The 16,828-nt window shown below is 38.0% G+C and overlaps 1 protein-coding gene across 1 annotated transcript in view; it reads right to left on the reverse strand.

Moving 5' to 3' along the window:
• Nucleotides 1-398: 398 nt before the first annotated feature.
• The window catches only part of LOC138760433 (calpain-2 catalytic subunit-like), a 93,655-nt gene continuing 77,225 nt past the window's right edge, over nt 399-16,828 (reverse strand). The window contains exons 14-21 of the mRNA XM_069931015.1: nt 15,940-15,999; nt 12,542-12,599; nt 9,583-9,647; nt 9,039-9,107; nt 8,440-8,518; nt 7,004-7,120; nt 3,692-3,750; nt 399-2,899 (exon numbers count right to left, since the gene is read on the reverse strand). Coding sequence (XP_069787116.1) covers nt 2,876-2,899; nt 3,692-3,750; nt 7,004-7,120; nt 8,440-8,518; nt 9,039-9,107; nt 9,583-9,647; nt 12,542-12,599; nt 15,940-15,999 — 531 coding nt within the window. The 3' untranslated portion in view covers nt 399-2,875. The remainder of the gene's footprint in view (nt 2,900-3,691; nt 3,751-7,003; nt 7,121-8,439; nt 8,519-9,038; nt 9,108-9,582; nt 9,648-12,541; nt 12,600-15,939; nt 16,000-16,828) is intronic.

Genomic DNA, 16,828 nt, shown 5'->3' on the forward strand with positions numbered 1-16,828 from the left:
TTTAATTATGTAAACTAAAAAATTTGCTTTCTTTGAATTTTCAGCTAGAAGCACTTCTATTTTATCTAAGACCTTGTTAGTTTAATACCTTCTGCCATGTAGGAAATACATGGGTTATATGATTGGATTTTTTCTTGACAAAGAAATATGTGCGCAATATGGCCAAAAAAAAATTAGATGGAAAAATAAGATTAAGCTTATTTATAATGTTGTGGTAGAGAGTTGCTTGTTGAATCTTTAATTCTTGATGTATACAAACATATGGAGGCACAAAAGCCTAGTTCAGGTATCAATTTCACCAAATGTTACTAATGATCTCCAGTAGCTTCCGCTACTTGAACAATACTTTGAAACATATTCAAAATATCAGACGAATAGTTTCCACACCACAGTCAAAATTCAGTTTGATTGACTTCAGTGATTGTTGTATTTATTGTAGTACAGGGTAAGCATTCTCAACAGTCAGAACAGTCCAAATGAGGTAGGAAGGTGGTGACAATGCACTGGCAATTTTTAATTTATTTTTGGAATTATGCACCTCCTGTCATTTCTTCTCATTCCACATGCTAATAGTTTTAAAAGGTAACATTAAACTCTCAACAATATTGAGATTGATTTGGGAACAGTCTGGATAGTTCTATAAATTGTAAATAAATCAATAATATAAAAATGTATATTATGTATTTATCTTGGTGTAAAATGTATCAAAATGACAAGTATGACAGTAACTTTTTACTCTTGTACATTTTGATTCCTGCTGATGGCTTAGAAAAAAAATGCATTTATTTTGGAAATGTTGTAGACATGCCTGTGTACCTTATATACTGGTGTAATAATCAATACTGTATAATAGTTAACCTTCTCTGCCTATCCCCCCCTTCCCCCTTTTGACCTCTGCCGCCTGCCCATCCAATCTCTCAACACCAAAACCATGGATCCTAGCACCAGCCACCCGAACACCAATGCTCCCAAAGCCCTGGCCACATACTTTTAGGCCCCAGTCGTCACCCGCCCATCTGAGCTCCCGATGCCCTGAGTGTGGACTCGACCGCCCCAAATTTAACCTGAAAAATTGGTCCAAAAAATTTGACTATTACACAAATATAAATGGTATGTGGCATTGAGTGAAGGACCAAGTACTGTGTGGTGTTGTATTTGGAGAAAAGGAACTTGGTGAGGTTGGGATTGAACAGATCTGATGAGAATGGTTTACCAGATGATGATGGGAAAGTTAGCACCATGTGCTTAAGGACACTACTGAGAAAATTCTTTGGAAGGTATGGAATGTAAAAGTAAGTTAAAGTTTGATGAGTAAGTATAACGAACCAGAAAGGCAATGAAAAAAGATAATGGTGTGTTAGCCTTTATAATGAGAGGGTTTGATTGTCAAGGATGAGGTTATGGAATACTTGGAGGTGCGTGAAAAAGATGGGCCCAAGTCAGCATGGTCTTAAAGAAAAACAGACCTATTGCAATTTTTTGAAGAGATCATAAGTGGGAATAGTCAGAGGAGATGCAGTGAATGTTGCGTGTTTGGGCTTTCAAAAGGCTTTCGACAAGGTGCAAACATAAGGCTGCTAAATAAGATGAGAGCCCATGGAATTACTGGAGTAGAGCAGTGCTATTACAAAGGAACGGTTGTAATGATGTTGACCATTCAGTGCCTTACTTCTCCAAGAATTTCAATAAACATCAAAATAATTATTCTACTATAAAGAAAGAATTATTGGCCCTTGTTCTGGCTTTGCAGCATTTTAATGTGTGCATCTGCACAGCTCAGAGACCTCTTGTCATGTATACTGACCATAATCCCTTAGTATTCTTGAGTAAAATGAAAAACAAAAATAGGCGATTGTTAATTCTACAGGAATATGATTTAATGATAACCCCTGCAGATTCAAAAGTGACATGTTTCTTCCCTTTGAAGTTTTGGTTCCAGGAAGGGTGCATTCACAAGAATGAGTCGACCCGACCTCTAGAATATTGAAGAATGAGAGGTGATCTTCCCGTCCAGAGGGGGTCACATTCTTGGAATAAGCCCTATTTTAGACTGAGATGTGGAGATTGTTTTGCCCACTTAGAGGAGAGTGAATGTTCAGATCTTCTTGACCACTCAGTTCAATCAAAATATAAAATTGGTGAGGAATGGAGTTTGAAATAGCATTGTTCTCCTTAAAAAGATCTGGAATTTTTAGGAAGTTTAGTGTAATATTGCTGAATCCCCAGTCTTTGGAGAGTAATTTTTATGAAGGCCAGAGTCAGAAACATAAGGAAAGGAAACAGAGTTACTCTCTTTCTGAATTTATTTCAAACTTAAAGCATATTTTGATTTTTAACTAACCACCTGTTCCAAAAGCATCCAGCAAAAGATAATAGAAATTAAATTTTATGTATTGTTTCTGTAGCCAATGGAGCACACAAGCAAGAACTTTCTAAATCCAAAGGAAGATTCAGTTTGAATATATTTGAATTTATAAACCAAGGTTCCAAATTATTTCACATTCTGAGCATCATGTAGCATATTTGTACCTGCATTTGCATAAATTATGGGATTTGTTAAATTTTGAATCTGGACATTTAAAAAAAATTGACAGATTGCAACATGGTCTGCCGAAAATAACAAGTGTAAAATGGTCATTATGATTTGAGATGTCTTGCAGGAATATCGGTATTTGAATGTGACACAAATTGATACACAAGATTAGAGATCACCAAATTTCTGCATTTAAAATAGAGATAGCAATGCATTAAAAATAAAACCCTGTTTCCCTCATTCCATATGCAATTAATTGAATTATATTAGTTTTCATATTATTCCTTTTTAGAGATCTCTTGATTGATCAAAGCCTCTCTTCTTGTTGCAGAGCGCAGCATTTTAGTTCAGTACCAGATACAGCCACTGTTGAAAGAGAAAATCAGACAAGTCAGTCAAATATACTCTTGACATTCAATCGAGTTCATAGCATGTTTGGGCCAAAAAGTGAAAAGACAAAGTTTATAAAGCAAGAGTTTTTTTAAATTGTGCACAAACAGCTTTATCTCTAACCTAAAAATACTAAATCCTTTTTTAAATTAGAATGTTAGCTTTCATTTAAGTAATAACAATTTTGAATCTTTAATTAAATGGGTAGTTTTTTTTTGGCCTATCTTTGTGTAAGCAGGATAGTAACAGAAAGCACAAGAAAATCGACGACTGCCGATGATCGAGGCAGGAAAGAAAGAAGTACTACCACATTGTTTTAAAAACAGTAGATTTCTGGAAAGGTAAAACAAAGTGGCAAACTTAAATAGATGAGGGTAGTTTACAGTGAGCCGACCAACCATAAGGGAAATAGTAAAAAGAAAAGAACTATGAGGTGAAGGTTGGCAGGTGAAAGCAAATTTTCTAAAAGCTTAAGCAGAGAGATTTTGCTGCATGAAGCTGAAGAATTCCAGTCAGTATTCATCTGATTAAACATGGATTTGTCATTTTGCTTTCGATCTGAGGCCAAATATTCCCCATTGCAGATAAGAATGTACAATGATGGTTGGCAACAGGACAGCATTTTCAGGCAACCTCATCCTTGAATGTATTTTGAAATGAAGCAAGTATTTGAGAGTATTTACATTAATACATGCAAATGAAAATCTATGGATTGTTTAAAAAGATAATTACTGTATTGAGAAATGGTATTGTTAAAATATGCAGTACCTGAAACATGTTTAACTCTACCATTCCCTCATCATCCATGTCTAGTTGCTTAAATATTCCTAAAAGAAGCAAGAACATGAGTTTAAGCACAGCCATTTATCTTTTGCTTGATAGATTAGAGTACTTATTTAAAAGAAAACAAATATTGTTAACATTGTTGTGGAATTGTAAGATAATTGCAGGATAAAATATCTATTTTGACATTCATTTTGAATGAAAGCTTTCACCATTGCTCTTGTCTGAGTACTACTGATACCATGTAACCCAGTACTATCTGTCTCATGGACGGCATCTAAACTGGCTCGCTTGCCTGGTGCGGAGGGTGGAACGCAAGACCTGTCACAGGATGGACAAACTCTCTCGTAGGGTCAATGGCCATCTAGCAAACATATAACCATAACCATATAGCTGTTCACGGCGTGGAAACAGGCCATGTCGGCCCTTCAAGTCCACGCCGGTTCACTTGAACAACTCCACTAGTGTGCTGTGAAGCATAGAACGGGCATCCCTTGCATCGAAGCTTGGTCTGGCTATTCACTGCAACAGAACTTCCCTAAGCCATCTTGGATCTCAACAGGTCGCTAGTTCTGGGATGGGATGCCAAGAGGGTTGGTCTGGACCTGTCTAACCCCCTACTCACTTAAATCCATTCATGCACATGCTGAGGAGTGGGGCATCCTCATATCAAACCTCACAAACTGACAGATGAGATCCTATGGAATGGATAGCCAGAAGAAGATGCAAGCTAAACATGATAGTTTTAGGTTTGAAAAATCATTTGGAGTTGTTTATTTGTGCCATCAGAATAAGGAAGAAATATTTCTATCAACTTCAAACGTTAGCACCTATTGCACTGAATCACATTAGGTGCCCATTCCCTGCATCGCTGGAGGTGGAACCCTACAATTTGCAGTGTGAATAAAGTAGTCACTAACTCAGCAGCCCCATTCATTCCATTTTCAGATTTATCAATTATTTTGACCTGATCACAAAATTACATGGAGTTACGAGGGCCTGGTCCGTGTCTTACAACCAGAATACGAGCGGAAGCTCTGGCCCTTTCATAGTATCCTGGAAATTCTGTCTTGGGAGCTGATGTGACTCAGCCAAGAGAAAAAAAAGGACGAGCCTGATTCAGAGCATATTGGAATGAAGTTATTGGCTTATTTATATAATTATAATTTAGAAAGGAACAGGAAACAACAATGGTCATATGCAAACTCAAGCAAATGCAATATTTAACAAAAAGGTCTGCAGTTACTGGGGTCAAATTAAATACACAAAAGTATTGGAGAAACTCGATAGGAAGTAAAAGGCCATCAACATTTCAGGCTGAATCCTTCAGGAATTTGGAGAAACAAGTAATGTACAAATAAAAAGGAGGGGGGAGGAGCATAGACAGAAGAGGTGAGAAGTAATAGATCTGGTGATACACCACTCGCCTACTGCAGGGACGATCTCTGTACCTGCAGGAAGATCACCGGAGGACAGACCACACCTGGCCGGCTGTCAATCAGCCGACCTGAATAGACTTAACTCCAATCAATTGCCCGGGATATAATCCTGAGCCGACCCCTTCCGAGCAGTCACTCAGGAGTTACCAGTACAGCTACCACTGTAGCAGAGTCTCTTAACTGAATAAAGTTTGTTGTACAGTCTTTCTCAAGTTTCGTGTCTGCTTACTGCTGCAGCAATGCATCACAATAGGTGAATACAGGAAGGAGGATGCAAGAGAAAGAGGTGGAGAACTGATAGGGGAAGAAGGCTTAGAAGAGGAACTCCAATATGAGAAGGAATAGATAAAGGTGGGGAGCTGGAGGATAGGAAACCAAAGGGTAGACAGGTGGACCAGGGAGGGTTTAATGGAAATTGAAGACAAATTTAAAGCCGAGTCATTGGAAAAAGAATACAAAGTGGTGGTGTTCCTCCAATTTGCAGGAGGCTTCAATTTAGCAGTACATGAACAGAAACATCAGTGTGGGAATGGTTGGCTGCTGGTAGGGCCTTTCTGTTGTAGTGGACAGTGTGAAGAAACTCCTGTCTGCATCCAGCCTCCTCAATGAAGAGGAGACAGCATTGGAAGCACCAGATGCAATAAATGACCCCTATAGATTCACAAGTCACAACAACCACCTTGCACTCAACATTAGCAAAACTAAGGAGCTGATTGTGGACCTGAAGAGAGGGAAATCAGCAGGGACACAAACCAGTCCTCATCGAGGTTTCAACAGAGCAAAGGGTTAAGAATTTCAAATTCCTGTGTGTCAACATCTCTGAAGATCTGTTATGGGGCCTCCATGTTGATTCAATCATAAAGAAGGCTCACCGCCAGCTACACTTCGTGACGAGATTTACTATGTCACCAAGACTCTTGCAAATTTCTACATTTGCTGCATGGTTGGCCTAGCAGTTAGCTTAAAGCCTTTATAGCGCCAGCGATCTGGACTGGACCTGGGTTCAAATCCAGTGCTGTCTGTTAGGAGTTTGCACGTTCTCCCCATGTCTGAGTGGGTTTTCACCAGAGATTCCAGTTTCCTCCCACTATTAAAAAATGTACCGGCGGTACGTTAATGGGGTGTAAAATGGACTCGTAGGGCTGAATTGGCCTGCTACAGTGCTGTAGGTCTACTGTGGAGAACATTCTGATGAGTTACATCACTGTCTGGTATGGACAAAAGAGGAAAAGACTCAAAAATTGTGAACTCAGCCAACACGGGGATCAGTCTTCACTCCATCAAGGATATCGACAAGAGGTGATGTCTTAAGAAAGTATCCTCCATCCTCAAGGACCCTCACCACCCAGGCCATGCCCTCTTCACACTCCTACCATCAGAAAGGAGTGGCACAAAATCAGTTTCTTCCCCTTGCCCACCAGATTTCTGACTGGACAATGAAGCACAGAATACCACCTCTCATTTCTTTTACACAAATTAAATTTAAAAATGTAATTTATAGCAATATTTGCACCTGTAATGCTGCCGCAAAACAACAAATTTTGTGACATGCTCAGGACTAATTGGGATTCTGACAAGTGGATCTGTATCGGAAACCTGATTCATCTAGATGCATCATTGCTGCACCACTGCTGCCCTGATTTTTTTTGGACTGTTGGGATAAGTAGGCAAATACTGCACCCAACCATCTGAATCATTAATGTGTAATTAGCTGAGGGTATGGATTTATCACCTGGAGTGGAGAGACATTTTGCATTGCTCCACTTTGTCAGAAGCTCTGGTTCAATGAATTTGGGCCTTAACATATTTAATGAATATGGGCTGTAAATATAAAAGACATTTTAAAAATAAAACTTACTGAACATGGTTTCCAGTCGGATCAAACAGCCAACGAAGTTGTCAAAGTCAATGATCAGGTCGGAGTTTGCATAACGTGCAACAATGTTCTGAACCAACACATTGTTCAGTGTGAAGCCTTCAGAGCAAAATTATATAAAATTATTTTATTGACAACTCATTCCATTAAAATTGTTAGCAGGTAAAAACCTTGGAAAAATTAAAATTAATATTGCAGAAGGGTAAGGTGGGGAGTGTGCAATGATATCAGGAATATTCCAGAGATTTGTCTTGTGTGAAAGTAGAGGCTCAGTGAACAAATTCTTATTATGCTGGAGCTTTAAGGGAGTTCAATTCATGCCACGGAAGTAGAAGTTGGAAAGTGGATTCCCTAGAGGAAATGGGGAAGGGCCATTCATAATTTACAAATAATGAGTTATACTTATAAACTTGTAGTTGAAGCTATTTTTTCTGAATGGACTAGAGGAGTAGTTACTTTGAGAACAAATTTACAGAACCGACAAATGGCCAATGAATTTTAATGCAGCATAACATTTCTTGGAAAGTAGTCTCAATGAACGAGATGCTAAACTTGGCCCAATTGCCCTATAAACCCCCACCCAGTACGTTTCGAAAGGTGGGAGAAAACCGGAGCGTCAGGCGGGAAAACCCTAGGCGGTCACGGGGAGGACGTACAGAGAGTGTGGGATTCTACTATTTAGTTAGCAATATTTATATGTGTACTGCATCTAAATACCCATGAAATGTCTACATATGTGTCTGGATGCTCTCCCACCGAAGAAACGCTGCTTCCTCCTGTGAGAGATAAGTTAAACTGATATAAAAATATGAAGATGAGGAAAATAGTATAGATATATGTGTAATGAATAAAGCCAGTATGAATAGGATAAGAATAGATAATAGAATTTAAAAAAAAGCTAAACTTGAACAGAACCTGAGTGAAACTAGGCATATTGTAAAGTTTGGGTCATTGTTACATTGAAGATAAACACTGAAAAGGATCCAAAATTTTTGCATCCATCAAGAGAAGGGTACCCAAAATCTTTAAATAGTGATAGGTCTTGACACTTTTTCTACCATTTACCTGTCAATTGGGAAAGAACAAACACAGAATTTAGAAGAAAACATTTTACCAATCCCCCTTCACTCCCCCTCCCCCCCAAGAGTGCAGTCAGACAACATAACTTAGATATATGGTGAAACTAGCTGAGCACAAAGGAATAGGTTATACTGATTGTAATAGTTGAGGATGGAGGGCAGAAGTGGAACATAAACATATTGTTTATGGGGTGGTTGGATGAAATGGCAGATCTTTAAGCTTGGCGTCTGCTGTGAAGAAAATGCAGTTACTAGATGTTACATGCTGGCTGAAATCAGTAACTTTGCATTCTCGTCTTGGAAAAGTTTGGTTAGACCACAAGGATATTCTAAAATTACCTGCTTCCTCAAGTGCCAGGCGTATTTCTTGTGAATTCATGGTACCAGTTTCATCGGCATCCATCTTCTTGAATATTTTCTAAATGGAGAAAAAAATGTACTTGAGCTTTTCTAATTTTAACTATACATCAAGGATTTCAAATGAAAACAAATTGTAAGGGATGGGTGCATTATCTGCCCAGAGTTTCATCAGAGTGGGGAGGTCAGATCACCCAGAAGACACAATCATCCAAGCAAAACCACAACTTGAACTTTTATAAAATGATTTTGCATACCATTAAATTTCTCAGTTAAAATTGAGGGTAAGTATTGTACACCTTCCTGACACCTTTCCTTCATTTACAATTGCATGCTCATTTGAAGAAACTTGGCTAAATTAGTCATGTAATTGCAGCCACGGTATATTGAGGAGTCACGGAGCTACGTTTCATGGAGATGGCCGTCCACTTCAGCACCAATAAAACGAAACATAGCCTGGTGCAGTTATTGCAGAGTCTGATTGTTGAGGTGTCTGGGGATTTTCTTCAATGCAGCTAATCTGGGAGGAAGAAATGAGGATGATTTCCAACAGGATGTCAGTTTGTGTAAAAAAAAATTACCAGCATCCTCTGTAACTTGTTCCAAAATAGCTTGAATTCCACTAGTCCAATTTTTCCAGATTCGTCCTTCTGTTTTACCATTTCCTTTAAGGAAAACTACTTAGAAATTGTATTTTATCTATTCCTTTTGTATCAATCTTCAAAGATAATGTTAATTCTTCTGGGTGATGTTCATCTATTCAGAGCCTTGTCGGGGTCAAAACTGGCTTTTGGTATATAAATTCAAATGTAGAAGCAAAACAGACACAAACATATTGTTTCATCAGCACATTACATAAAGGTAGACACAATTTCTTTTGCAATCACCCTTCTCTCTCTCACTACCTAGTCATGCAGCAATTTCCCCGAGAGACAAAAGGCTGACTGATTGTTCCTTGGAAGCACTGCCTGACTGCTCTTTAGAGATCTAGATATAGAACACCTATTTGGCAAGAGGGAGTTCACATCATGATTTTTCAAATAGCTGAAGAGTTGTGTGTTTGGTAGGGTAAAGCATGGCATCAGATTTTTCTCTCATCTATGCAGAGCCACATTAAAAGGATACATCCATTAAACTGATTACATTTCGACAAGTCTCTAAAGTAAACCCATCAGTTTTAATATCTTCACCTAAAAGAGAAAAACATTTCAGAAAGAATGTACTTAAAGCAATATTTCAACAATACTGTTGAAACTCCTTTAACTCCATTCCAAATGACTTAGTCCCATCCTTTCAGTAAAATGCCCAATCAAAACATAGAGTAATATAACTTTTTTTGGTCAAAGACAGGATGTCTTTGTTATATGTTATATTTGTTATATGTTATATGTAAAATCCATGCTATATGCTGAAATCTTTGTGTTTCAATCTTCAATGACAAATAGAACACCTGATGAATTAGACGTCCATGGGAGACAAAGAGAAGGTTGTTACCTAGAATGGAGGCCTGTGACCGGTGGGGTGCTGCAGGGATCAGGGCTGGATCCTCTGTGGTTTGTCATCTATATTAATGACTTCAATGACAACGTTGTTAGCGTGGTTAGTAAGTTTGTGGATGACTCCAAAATTAATGATATAGTGGATAGTGAAGGTGGGTATCTAGGATTACAACAGGATGCAGATAAACTGGGGAAGTGGTTAAGGAATGGCAGATGGAATTTGATTCTGAAGAGGGCAAGGGAGGTTAAACCAGGGCAGAACTTACATGATGAATGGTAGAACGATGAGAAGTGTTCTGGAACAAAGATTTGGAGATACATATACATAATTCTGTGAAAGTGGCAACACAAGTAGGTAGGGTGGCCAGAGCATTGAATGCAGGAGCAGGGACATCTTGTTACAACTGTACAAAACCACAGTGATAGAGGTTTATAAAATCATGAGAGCCATAGATGAGGTAAATGGCCATAGTCTTTTTTTCATAGGGTAGAGGAATCTAAATCTAGAAGCCAAAGATTTAAGGTGAAGAGAAAGATTTAAAAGGGACCTGAGGGGAAACTTCTTCACAGAGGGGGTGGGTATCTGAAATGAAATTCCAGAGGTGGTGGCAGAAGCAAGACAATTATAGCATTCAAAAGTCTTTTTAAGACTGCAAGACTATAAGACAGGGGAGCTGAAATAGACTATTCAGCCCATCAAACCTGTCCGCCCTTCAGTCAAGATGATCTGTAATCCCACTCACCCCAATGTCTGGCCTCCTCCCCATAACCTTTAATTTCCTGACTAATCAAGAACCTAACAATCTCTCCCTTTAATACATCCAATAACTTGGCCTCTACAACCGCCAGTGGCAACAAATTCCCATAGCTTTACCACCCTCTAGCTAAAGAAATTCTTACATATCTCTTCTTTCAATCCTGAAGTTGTGCCCTCTTGTCCTAGACTCTCGCCTTTCTACATCTACTCTGTCCAAGCCTTTGAAATTTGAAATATTACAATGACATCCCTCCTCATTCTCCTAAATTCCAACAAGAGCTGCTAAACGCTCCTCGTTTGATAACTCTTTCATTCCCAGAATCATTCTTGTGCACCTCTTCTGTACCCTCTCCAATGAAAGCACATCCTTTTTCAAATGATGACCCCAAAACTGCTCACAATGGTCCACGTGGTCTCACCAGTATCTTATAAAGCCTCAACATCACATCCATGTTAATGTATTCTTTTCCTCTTCAACTGAATTCCAGAATTGCATTTGCCTTCTTCACTACCGACTCAACATGTAAGATAACCTTCAGGCTATCCTGCATGATGACTCCCAGGTCCCTTTGCATCCGGGTATTCTTAAATTAAAAAATAGTCTACCTGTTTATTTGTTTCTACCGAAGTGCATGACCATCCACTTTGACCTTGTATTTCATTTGCCACTTCTCTACCCATTCTCCTCAAACTACTTCTGCAGCCTCGCCATTTCCTTAACAATTCCTGCTGCTCCACCTACCTTTGCATCATCTGAAACTTAGCCACAAAGTTATCTAAAATCTAAATCATTAATATTCTACATAAAAATAAGCAGCCTCAACACCGACCCCATGGAACACCACTAGCAACTGACATCGAAGCAGAATGTGATCCTTGTATTCTGATTCTTCTTCCTGCCAGTCAGGCATTGCTCTACCCACGCTAGTATGCTTCCTGTCGTACCATGGGCTCTTGTTAAGTGGCATCACGGGTGGAACTTTGTCAAAGGCCTTCTGAAACTCCAAATATACAACATTCACTGCATCTCCTTTATCTAGCCTGTTTGTCACTTCAAAGAATACCAGTGGGTTTGTCAAGTAAAATTTTCCTTTCAAGAAACCATGCTGGCTCTGGCCCATCTTACCATGTACCTCCAAATACTATGTAATCTTATCCTTTGACAGGTACGCAGATTGGAAAGGTTCAGAGGGATAAGGACCAAATGCAAGCAAATGGAACTTGCTTGATCAGCATGAACAAGTGTGGCCAAAGGGCTTGTTTCAATTCTGTAGAACTCCATGACTCAATAAATTAAAGTAAAAGTGGAGTTTGGGGTCAGCAGACTGCAGGACACAAATGTTTTATTTCCAATTAGCTGGAGGTAGAAGATTTACTGGCTTCACCTTGCTGAATAACATCTGGTGTGTCTTTGCAATGTGAAAATGGTTCACCCTTTTATTATTACCACTCCCCAACTTGGATCTCTCATGGTGGATGGGCACATTTATTTCCAACCCAGCTGAGAACACTGGTTGAATCGAGACCACAGATGCATCAAGGTCAGCTCACTATTCCTCTCTCATATCATAGGAAGTTTGGATGCAAAGGTGCCATCTTCTTAGCAACTTAGCATGCAATTAACAACTTCAAAGATAAGCATCTTTTTAAAAAAATTCTGACCCTTGAAACCAGTGCCATCCAATTACATCAATTAACCTAACATCTCCGTATATTTTGGAGGATGGGAGGAGACTGGAGCACCTGGAGAAAACTCAGGTCACATGATCAGTGCCATCAGTGAGCGAGGGGAGAGTACCAATGCAATGAATGTTGTTCATTTACTCACGATTGGATACAATTTTGTTCAGTATTCTTTGCAGCTCAAAGGCAGAAATCTCTGCATCCTGAATGAAAGAGCAAAAAGAAACAGAAGTCAAACGATTGACCTGTCACTTCCAGAAACCCTGTCCCTAATCTCATTGCTCAGGATCAACTTTCTGCTTCAAAGTGCATGGAATTAAACATTTTTTAGTTTACAATGGCAGTTTCAACCAAATATCATAAAATTATTCATACAAACATTTCCTATTTTAATCCTTTACATCTCCACCCAAGATGGGAACATTTGTAATCCTTTATTTTGGCACAGTTCCCAAATCTGAACTAGAGGAAAAAAAAACATAGTTAATGCCTTTGTTAATCTGTCCTTCAGTTTTCCAGGAAGCATATCATCTGTGACCAGAGACATTAAGGGGTGTCGAGCAATGCTCATGGTGAATCTTTGCCTGATGGCAGACTAAAGGCAATTTCACGCAATCGGACAATAATTAGTATCTGCTTTGATCTAACATGAACTGTTTATCAATAATAAGAACAGCTATAATGTAATATTAGATTAGCCTACAATCCTGAATCATTAAAGTGAAAGTTGATGTAACAAACATTTCTGGTATTCTTTCCTCTGTAATCCATTCCTTTACCTCAAAATTATCACTATCCATCAAGGCTCTTGCTTTTTTCCAATTAAATTGAAATGAACTTGTTTTTTTGAACAGGTAAACTGGGTGAAGATAGATTTCAATAACACAAGACAGAATTGGCACCAGCTGCTATTGGAGAAAACAACATCTGATAAAAGAGAGGTGCTTAAAAGTGAAATAGTAAGAGTTCAAACTCAGCATGACCAACCAAGAGTAAAAAAGCAAAGTTGGTTTTCAGGGAACCTTGGTTAGCAAAGGCTACTGGTGGTTTAATCAAGGAAAATCAAGGGGCGGCATGACTGGCATTAGTTAGCACAGTGTCTTTACTGCACCAGCAATTGGGATTCGAATCCTGTGCCCTGTGTCTGCATGGGTTTTCCTCAGGGGCTCGGGTTTCCTCCCACTGTTCAAAATGTACAGATTGTAGGTTTGGGGTTGTAGGTCAATTGGGTGTCACAGACTTGTGGGCTGAAATGGCCTCATGTCTAAATTTTAAAAAAATTATTAAAAATGTAAATGTGAAATTTTAAAGAAGGAAGTACACATCAGGTTTTGGAAATTAGTATCCACTAGTTCCTTTGAGGATTATAAGTAGTATAGGAGAGAATAAAGGTAAAAGTGGACCATAATCAACCTTGGCAAATAGAATTAAGGAGAATCCCAAAATATTTTACAAACATATTAAAAGAGGGTTGCTAAAGAAAGAGTAGGGATTATACATGGAGCTAGAAGATACAGGATCCTTAATACACCAGAGAGAAAGACTTGGAGAATGAAAACTCAATATTGATAAAGTGTCCTGACCTAAGACATTGGCTAGCCATTTCTATCCATAGATGCTGCTTGACTCCTCAGTCCCTCCTGTTTCTCTTTGTTGTTTTATTTTTATTTTAGATAGTCAAAGACTTTTACCCAGTGTAGAGGAATCTGCAACTATAGAGCACAGGTTTAGTGTGAGACGGGACAAGGGACACATTTAATGGAAATCTGAGGTTTGTTTTTTTTTCCCCCCACACAGAAGATGGTCGTTATCGGGAACGAGCTGCCATAGGATGTGGTAGTGGAATTACAATGTTTAAAATGCATTTTGACAGGCTGAGGCAAAAAGGTTCCATTATTGTCACATACATGAAATTCTTTAATTTTGTCTATCATAAGACAGACAAAAGAGGCACCACTTTGTCCAGCGCCCCTCACAGAAATGAGGCCCCAGTGAGGAACAATCTCACAACCCCTGGTTTACAAGACCAATGCTCTAACCACTGAGCTATCGGAGCCTCTAAGGTAGGAAAGCTACAGAGGGATTCAGATTAAACACATGCATAGGTAGGCGTCGCAGTTAATGTAGACAAGGTAGATCAAGAAATGCTGTACATTTCTATGAGACGTTTGTGAGACTCAGCTGGCTAAGGAGTCTCGAGCCAGGTGTTACACTCCAAATAAAGTAGAGACAATTTAAGACATGCGTTATAAATGTCTCAAAGAGCTATGTTGCCTATATCTGCTCAAATTCTCACATACAACTGAATCATGATTATTTAAAAGTTATAAATCTCATTGGGTTATTGTCATTATATCCCAAATATTTTGCTGGACTTTATATCAGCTATTATATTCTGCGTCATCTGCAACTGCTCTGTATCTTCATTATATTTGTACACAGTGCCATTCACTAAAGGACTCCTGAGTGAATTATGGAAACTCTGCCTATTTTGGCCAAATGCGTTTTTTCCCCAAATTTAATTTTATTAAACACATATTCAAAATTACATACATATTTCAGTTAATCTAGTCAAGAAGAAACAAACATGCTTTTTTCATTTTTCTCTCCCCAACCACTCCCACAGAAAAAACCCCAAAGGAAAGAAAACAGAAAAAAAGGAAAGAAAAAAAAGAACTAAACTAATTTAATAAAAATGGATATCATTATAAAACTATATATGTTAATCACAACCTAACAATAAATACATAATACGTATAGAAATTTCAAAAATTATAATAAATGTAAATTATACTTTCAATATGGAAAATAAGGATATTACAACAAAAGATGAGGCCAGAGAGTGACAGATTACTTCAAAATGGCTAATAATCCTAATATGATTAATTATAAAGTAACCACACCAATCTTTTGCAGAAATAGAAAACAAATTTTCAGAAAATCTCTGTACTTGTTCCTTAAATTATATGTAATTTTTTCCAAAGGTTTATAACTTTGAATTTCGCTATGCCAAGGGTCTAATATTAGATCTGTTTTCAACATCGATGAAACTGCCTTACATTTTCTAGCAACTGCCAATGCAATCTTTAAAAACTCCTGAGACCAATCCAAATTAGACTTTGGGTAAATCTTTAATATATCTCTGATTAGAAATAGCATAAGAGTTTTGTGGAAGTGGAGTCCCTATTACCTGTTGGTGGAAATCGATCAATTTGGTCCAAAAGAAATTCAATTTAGAATGAATGTAAATGTAAGTATCAATGTCCTGTTTGCATCAAAAATACTTATCTGATGTGTCTAATTTCAGCTTATTAAGCTTTTGCTTTGTCATAATAACTGATGGAAAAATTATATTGAACCATTCTATATCTAACATTTATTGTAATTTTCATATTGTCATGGCATATCTGGGCCCAGTTTTTATCATTTAGCCAAATGTGTTTTGATTGTCAATTTTAATATCAGACTCTTAGAAGATTATTCTAACAATGTTTAGGATTAAAATTGCAAAGAACAACTTTAGTAGTAATGTAGGTTTCTTACCTCGCCTGCTAAACAATCAAATAAATTCTCGAAGCTGGAACTAATGTCTTCTTCATCGACCTTCAGGATATTTTTGATTAAAAAAAATTAAGTACACATAAGGCAATATAGCAAGGAGAGATATTTCAGCAGATCAAACATGCAATGAAACAATTTACATAACCCTGCAGAAGAATATCCCGTTATGACCAGCACCCTGCGACCTCAACAAAATGTTAATTTAGTGGTTGAAAGCAGAAAGAGGTTTGACACATTTATTGGAGTTTTTGGGATAGATTTTGCAGACTTTTCTTTTGGAGGGGTGCAAATGCTAACTTGGCACTGATGCACCTTCCTCCAACTACAGCTATGAGGATTTTCTGTGGCAAACGTATGTCCACATGGATGGCCCAAGTTGGTTGGTCAAACAAACTTTGTCCACTAAATGAATCAAAAATATTTCACAGATGTACCTCACTCAAAAAAATTAGTCAGTACCATCAAAAACATGGCAATGTTTGGGAGCTTTAAAGCATTAGAAATATTTATAAATCAAATAGAACTTATTTATAAATAACTAAACCTCAAAAACAATTCAAAAAATCTTTTGCTGGTCCATATCTGTCCATGCAGCACGATATTTTACCTTTGAAATAACAAAAGTTTTTGTCCCACTTCTTTAATTTAGAAGTCATTTTGATTTAATATTTATTCTACGTTATTAAATATGGACCATTATAAAATTGCTTTCATGACCCCACCTTTCAAGATTGAAGACCTCAAGTTTCTGCGTTTGTTCATCGTGACCCAGATCTCTGGATGAGGCACCTGCATTATGGCTGGTTCCCCTTTGCACTCTGCTATAGTTGATTGTGCTAGTGGCCAGTAAGGTATAGCGTACCCATGCTGC

Source organism: Narcine bancroftii, chromosome 4 (genome assembly GCF_036971445.1).
Source record: "Narcine bancroftii isolate sNarBan1 chromosome 4, sNarBan1.hap1, whole genome shotgun sequence".
NCBI lineage: Eukaryota > Metazoa > Chordata > Chondrichthyes > Torpediniformes > Narcinidae > Narcine > Narcine bancroftii.